Source organism: Antedon bifida, chromosome 11 (genome assembly GCF_963402885.1).
Source record: "Antedon bifida chromosome 11, ecAntBifi1.1, whole genome shotgun sequence".
Lineage (NCBI taxonomy): Eukaryota > Metazoa > Echinodermata > Crinoidea > Comatulida > Antedonidae > Antedon > Antedon bifida.
Window position 1 is genome coordinate 19,157,088 of NC_136236.1, and position 8,134 is coordinate 19,165,221.

The 8,134-nt window shown below is 34.7% G+C and overlaps 2 protein-coding genes across 2 annotated transcripts in view; one reads left to right on the forward strand and one right to left on the reverse strand.

Moving 5' to 3' along the window:
* The window catches only part of LOC144856537 (small ribosomal subunit protein mS25-like), a 125,301-nt gene that overhangs the window by 74,035 nt on the left and 43,132 nt on the right, over positions 1 to 8,134 (reverse strand). The window lies entirely within an intron of this gene.
* LOC144856515 (uncharacterized) lies at positions 3,505 to 8,082 on the forward strand. The gene is made up of 3 exons (XM_078714526.1): positions 3,505 to 3,728; positions 3,832 to 3,897; positions 4,481 to 8,082. Exon 3 carries the CDS (start codon positions 4,507 to 4,509, stop codon positions 6,376 to 6,378), a length of 1,872 nt encoding a protein of 623 aa, XP_078570652.1. The 5' UTR covers positions 3,505 to 3,728; positions 3,832 to 3,897; positions 4,481 to 4,506; the 3' UTR covers positions 6,379 to 8,082.

Here is an 8,134-nt window from a genome sequence, read left to right on the forward strand (position 1 = left end):
TCAAAATTCAACAGGGTGGCGTGTTGACTAACAATTTAATGTCAGAAAAATGGAATTATAATTCTCTTCGTTACGTGTTTAGAAAAGAATTTATATCTCATCGTAGTTTGTGGTATGTCTGCATTGTTATGCAAATGAGTTTGTGCAGGTGTAGTGGGAAAGATGGTATTGTTAGTCATTCGCGGTCAACCTGCCACACTGTTAAATTTTGATTTTTGTGCTACACATAACATTTACAACATCAAAAATCGGGTGGCGAAAGCCACAGAAAAATAAAAGATGTTATGGTATGCTCTCCCTGCCTCAGCATTAAGGCCAATTGAAGCCAAATGTGCTCCTTAATTTTTTAGTACTCTTGGGTGGGCTTCTTTTCCAGATGGACTTCTTTTCGAGATTACTTTCAAACTAAATGAGGGGATCTGCATGCTAGGTTCCCGCTCGGAGAAATTGTTTTTTTTTACATGATTTGAATAATCTTCTAATGTAAAGATTAACAACATCAACATTCAACAGTGTGGTGTGTTGACCGCAATGACTAACAATACCATCTTCCCCACTACACCTGCACCAACTCATTTGCATAATAACGCACGGCATACCAACTTTTCAATATTTGTATGGGGGTCGCAAACAATGGGTTGGTTGGATGGATGGCCAGGCTTGTTCAGGCTGCTATTGTTCATCATTTAATGTATCAGTTGTTTTGATTTCTCATTATCAATTATTCACTTAATTCAATATCATTTATTCATGCTCAAACACAGTAAAATGTAGTACATGGTTTGAAATAATTTTCGTTTGTTTAAAGTTAAAAATTCACACACAAACTGTGAAATTATTTATTACAATAATGCATATGTATTTAAATAAATAGAGATAGGCTAATACACTAGCCAGGCTAGGGCATCTTTACACATTTATATTTATTTGTTCTTAATTTTAGGTGTTCTTAAAATTGAGGGCGCCAAACATAAAATTTACAAGATCAGAAAGAGGTGGGAAGCCAAAAAAAATGATGGTGTGCTCCCTTGCCTCTAGCACGGTAAGGCTCTCTCACAGCCTTGGGGGTACCACACATCAAATGCTTTGATGTTATTGCCTCATGATGTGTGGTGGAAAGGGGGACGTTTAAATCTGTGAACCCCAAACACAGAAGCTCGCATAGCTTTAACTCTTTTCCACCGACCGGCATGGGGTTTGAACCCACGATAATCGTGTTCCACGACGCTCTACCGACTGAGCTATCCGGCCCTCCGGTTAATAGCAAGGTTAAAACTATATTCGTTTCCTCAAAATGACGTCATGAATATGCAAATTTATGACGTAACGATTAGAATGACGTAATATGAAGCGCGTATAAGACTATACTATTGTCAACTTTCATTACTCGTGAACATTATGGCATAACGGGTAGTGCTCTACTAACTATCGTTTGAATTCTCTCAGCTCTGCTAGCTGGGGTTCGAATCTCTACGGATTTCATTTTTTTAAAAATAAATATCAAATGTTTTTTTTTTTTTTTCAAAGACAGATATTTAGAGAGTCAAGTTAATTTAGGATAATATTATGTAAAAGATTAACAACATAAAAATTCAACAGGGTGGCGTGTTTAATGTCAGCCTTTTCTAATAATTTCACCAACTTTTAAACAATTTGATAATGGAAAACAATTTCGGCCACGTCTTTCCGTATTTCCATATTAGGAATAATACACATTAATATTTAAAAAAATCGAAATTATTTAAATTTAAATGTTAAATTTTAATATACCTATAAATTTTAAAAAAAGATTGGAAGACCCGGGCATTGATCCCGGTACCTCTCACATGCTAAGCGAGCGCTCTACCATTTGAGCTAGTCCCCCAGTCGAAAAATCTAATTCCATGTAGGTCTAATGTGATGAGCTCACAATGAACTGTTGTATGGAGTGAGTTCGTAATTGGTTATCCGCACTTGGCGGATAACCGCTTGTTATTGTCAGGATCTTTTTCTTTCTTATTCTTCTTTCTTTCCACGAATTTCTTTCTCTCAACATAACATTGAATAACTGTATCAGACGATTGACCTCTATCTGAAGATGTCATAATAAGGTTTTCGGTGCTGTCCAAGTTGCGCAGCGTAACATACGCATGATTATACGATTTTAAAAAAATTATCTTAAATTCAGAACCAAAAGACATTTGTTATTGAAACTTAAGAAAATGATAATTTATATCAAGGGTCACATTTCTACGGATTGAAAATGGCGGGTTTGTACACAAAATTACGCGCGCACGCGTGTTAAAAATTTTAAAATTCGAAAAGTCAAACTCTAAACTATGACGTAACGATTAGAATGACGTAATATGAAGCGCGTATAAGACTATACTATTGTCACCTTTCATTACTCGTGTACATTGTGGCATAACGTGTAGTGCTCTAGTAACTATTGTTTGGATTCTCTCAGCTATACTAACTGAGGTTCGAATCTGTATGGATTTTTTTTTTTAATAAATACAAAATGTTTTTCTTTTATTTTGAAAGAGAGATATTTAGAGTCAAGTTAATTTAGGATAATATAATGTAAAAGATTAACAACATCAAAAATTCAACAAGGTGGCGTGTTTAATGTCAGCCTTTTCTAGTAATTTCCCCAACTTTTAAACAATTTGATAATGGAAAACAATTTCGGCCGCGTCTTTCCGTATTTCCACATTAGGAATAATACACAATAATATTTAAAAAAATCGAAATTATTTAAATTTAAATGTTAAATTTTAATATACCTATAAATAAAAAAAATAGATTGGAAGACCCGGGCATTGATCCCGGTACCTCTCACATGCAAAGCGAGCGCTCTACCGAATTGTATTTATGTATTTGTTTTGAGTTAATTTTACGATTTCCGATTCTACACTCGTTTTGAAGCACATTTGGTTAAAACAAATAATTTACAAAAAATGTTTTACGATTTAAGGCTGTAGGCCTACACCACTTTACGTAAATATATATTACTACGGCATTTATTGTTACATTAACCTAATTAAGAATTTTAAGGGCATTTTATAAAAAAGAAGAAGGTTAGACCCATTGTAATTATTCACCAGTAGGCTACTACTACTAGTGTACCTCTAACCATTGTGACAGATATGCCAAAAGTAGGCCTATATAGCTACAACGGTAAACAGTTCGTCCCTGGCTAACTAAGAACGTGCTTATTTCTGAATTAGTAATGTCTTATTTTGTGCCAGCATAGAATATTCTATTTATTATATGATACAAGGCTATACAAAATAAAGTACTGGCCTCAAAGGTGACGCATCCATCGATACCTTGTTGCTAATAGTTTGGAATCCCGCCAGTTTTCCACGATTTCAAAACAAACGCACGTGGAGTGACTGGCACCTCCATTTAGCCACATACTGAAACCAATTGTATTGTGAACACAATTGCTTTTGCAAAGGAAATAATCTCACAGCTGAAAACATAGTGTAGTTTTGTAGTCTTGTGCAATACTTTCAGCCTACTGTTTGAATTATTTCCGTTGATTACAATGTATACATTGACGTTTGATGATCAGAAAGACCACTAAGGGGCACTGAAGAACAATATAACGTCAAATTCAAGATAAGTAATATTTCCGGATTCGAGTCGATGGAAAATCCATTTCAATGACGAAATTGCATTGTGCTATAAAATAGGTCTTCCCGGAGGATGCACACGCATTTTATATTGAACAACAGTCACTGGTAGGTATGAATCTGTCTATTATGTCGTAGTAACATAATTCCTAGTCTATAATAGTGTATCGTACGTACCATATGTTTACAAATGTTATTTTTCTGTTTGTAGGCCTAGATCATTGAGTCTAAAGTAATAGCTACAGAGCTATCTTGATATCCGGGCCGATTAAGAACGGTATGAACTATTATTACTGTGACGTGTGTTTATGTCATGTTATTTGTTTATTTATGATATAGGTTTTAAATCAAAGATGAAATAATTAAAAGTAAGTTTAAAGGGGTGTATCATCCATTTAAATGTATTTTAATCAATAATATTGGTGTTAACACTCTGGCAGAGGAAATGCTGTTTTGTAGGCTACGTGTATTTATTTTTCATAATAAGCCTATAGTGTAGTAGCCTACGTAAGCAACCATTCCGAAAACAACAATAAGAGAATTAGGCGTAGGCCTATATAATTTCTTCATTTTCAATGTATAGGGTCTAGTGCTAAGGAAACCCTTAAAATGAAGCATCCTCATTTGGATAATGTTATGATAGCAGCTTCTTTTCTGAATCCTGTAGTATTTTTCTGAACATGAGTTCATAAGGAAGAGGCTATAGTAAAACCAACCTCATAATTTGTACAACCCCTAAAGAATTCTATCAAGTTGAAGGGAGTGGTGCAAATAGCAATGATAAAACGTTTTGTTAGACTGTACAGTTATGTTTACGATGTTATTGTTAAATATCATTTCTTATTGTTGAATATTTCCAGGTACCTCATATTCACAGACCTTCGACATGCCGCGTCCAATACCAACCACCTCCAGTTCTGATTCTGAAATCAATTCTGATTCATCAGTAACCAATGAAGTCGATTTGGTAATAGGGGATTTGTATTCATCAGATGTTATTCAAAATCAAGAAAGGCCTAGATTGCTGTCGTTTAACAATATATTCAAGGATCTTGAACTACGATGCGTATGCCGTACAGAAAGGTGTCGCTACAGTTGGCCTCAACGTGTGTCAGAAAGACCTATGTATGCCTACCAAGCTCAAGATATAGAATGTAGCTCCATCGTAAACTTAAAACCACAAAGAAAGAACACGAAACACAGTAACAACAAACCAAACGCAATACTGTCTAAACTACGAAACATTGCATCATATGCCACCAATAAAAATAATGAAAAACTGGACGACAAAAAGAATAGACACGACGCTAACAAACCTGATAATGTTTTGGACAACGAAAATTTGACAGATACCGAATCAGATAGTGGATCTACCAGTGCCACTTGTGATCTTACTATTCCATTCCAATCATATATCGACAGTTTGAAATATGCAAATGAGGAAACGTCTTCGATAAGCTCATCTGATTCTACAATGATTTCAACAGATTATTATTCAGACGAAGAATTCAGACGAATTGCAGAGGCCGGGCGATTAGCCACCATAAATGAACTGAAATTGGTGGAAATTATTACGCCATCTCCGGTGGTCCGTTTACTTTGGATGGATACAAGCTTGCCATTACCATGCACAAACACTACGACAGAAATAGTTCCTAATACTCAAAGTGAGCCTTTTCAATCAAGTAACACACCTAAAGCAGTTGTTGAAAGTACCATAGAAGAGAAATTACCAAACGTCAAACGCAAAAAGTGGACAAAAAAATTAAAGATCAGCAAACCGAAGTTTTTGAAAACTATTAAAAACAAAAGCATAGTGTCGGAATCCACCGGTGCGGAATCTGGAAAGTCAAGCAGCATGTTGCAAAAGAGTAAAAATACGTATAGAAATAAAAGCAGTGCCAACACATCTGGTTCTCCTTTACTGCCCACAGTAAACACAGACACCATACCATCTAAAGTCTCCTTCAAAAATAAAAATGCCCATGTCACTGAACAAAATGAAATTCGCCAAGTACCCCTACCTTCATCGATTGATCACAGTGACGAAAAGCAAAATTATACAAATTATTCAGATAACAAAGAATTATGTATGACTGGAGCAAGCAATATTCATAACTTTCTTGTCCATAATACAACTCATTCACGATTGCGCGAAGATATTTCGTCCAGTGATGATTCAGATTCTACTGTATCTGAGGTAGACGAAGATGAAGTACGCAGTATAGCACATGATCTTCAAAGTCTTCAGATCGTCACCAACATCGACAATCCTATACGCCTAATTGGTTTTGGAAAATTAGAAACAAATTCAGTCGCAAATCAACAATTTTATTTACCGTCAAATCGTTCAAATCGTTTTCACAATAAAAAATTTACCTTAAGTAATATTTACCCACCATTGAATGAGTGTGAACCAAATAAATGTCCCGATCTGATGTCTGGTGACATTAGTGACGTAAATACCAGTGATTCTGAGGATGACACTGAAGATGGTTGGCGGGCTGTCTTTGATTTCACGAAGCCTATATATAGAAACTTTACGCAAGACTGGTCAAGTGATATGATCTCAACTGATCAGGACACTTCAAGTAATTCTGATATGTTCAGTTCAGATGATGATAATTTAGATTTAAATTATAGCTACAATGTTCTGCAACTTAAAAAGACAGAAGGACTTACTAAATCTGAGAAACTTCGAGAGTCAGTACCAATTAAGTTGATTGGATTTAATTCGGCTAACACTACTTTCATTTAAACTGAGAAGGTATGGCTCAATACAATTACATTTAAAGGCGGGTCGAGTAGGAGTTTCCCCGAGAATAGTATTAGGGCTCTGTAATTTACGGACAACCTTTATATGCACTCACATACATGTGGATGATGCGCGCAAACACAGACATACGCGTGTCAATGAAACTGTGGTGTTTTTATGCATTACAAAGATTGAGAAAGTCAAAGGCAGACTTTCCAGTAATGACAAACAAACAAACGCCCTTTAATATGGTTTCAGAAGCCGTGTATCCATTCCGATCCTGTGTAGACTGAATTAAAATAACATATACTAAGAGGGGTGAACAAGTGGTGATCGGAGTCCAATAATATACTATGGATGAAATCTATATTATTTCCTCCTTGATTGTATACCACCTATTAAAGAGCTCACAATTTATACTGTAAATCATAATATTAGCTAATTACACATTATATGTATATTTCTGTTTGATATTAGTAATAATTATAGCCTAACAAGTTAAACATTGTAGTTGGATATAGGTTTAACCTAAAGTAATTGCGTAAAAGGGTTTATACATAGTCGAATTGGTGTAAACATGGAGGAGTTTCCTCCATGGTGTAAAGAGCCACAACAAAAGTCTTGACAAACCTGACGAATGGTTGATTTGAGGTCAAATTAGCTAAAATTGCAAATAAGGCCTCCTGTGTCAAGATGTTTTTATAATAATAATAATTAAATATGAGGTTTGAATACAAGTAATAGATTACATTTTTAGAGTACTCTTTTCATTTAAGAAGGATAATGAACAGAAAGAGAAAGACAGTCATGTAAAATTTAGGATTAAATGAAACAGAAGTACTGTACTGTGTTATTCTATTGTGCCATTATGTTTTATACATTTATATGCTGACTATACAAATTATAATAGTAAATAATAATTGAAAATAATATTATTTCAAATACTGTAGGCCTACATATTGTTTTTACTTAATAATATATATTTAAAGTACAAACTTAAAGGACTGACGGTGTTATGTTATTATTCTACTGAACTCTAAAGTTAGATAACTTCGGTACTGATATTAAGAGACTCCACCATACAATCAACTGTCAGTATGTACAGTTGGAAAGGTCTATGAATTGAAAGTTGAAATAATTACCATATTTATTCGAATAATAAACGACGCCACACCAATAAAACATCCTACTTAATAAATTATACACCCCTCGAATAAAAGCGCCAGGGCGCCAGGGCGCCACATTCATATACAAGTATTGTAATACATTTCTATTTTTGTATAGAATTCATTGACTTCCGTGATCTACAATTTACCAAGGATTTTATTTTTACAGCAACCGTTTTAACCGGACCCGTACATTTTTTTTAATCCAATTTTTTTTCAAAGTGAATATTACTTCAGAACTGCTAAGGTCCCCGTAAATTTCACTTATAAATTGATATATGAAACAAAATTATAAGTCTAGAATCAGCCCATAATGGTTGGGACGGAGCTAAGACAATTTTGAAAAATAGAGTTGCTAGGTGGTCTCCGGAAATTGGATTATACTTTGATATATGAAACAAAATATGTCTCCAGAACCAGCCCACCATTGTTGGGGCTGAGCTATGACATTTTTGAAAAATAGAGCTGTTATAATAGGTCCCCGGAAAATGCACTTATTATACTTCGAAATATGAATTTATAAGTACTGTATTAAGGACCAGCTATACTTTGAAAATGTCAGGCCCAGAGGTCTAAAAAGGTTGACCTTTTAA

Bases quoted from the DNA above. Each gene is read 5' to 3' on its own strand.
- LOC144856515 (XM_078714526.1), top strand. From the start codon at position 4,507: ATGCCGCGTCCAATACCAACCACCTCCAGTTCTGATTCTGAAATCAAT.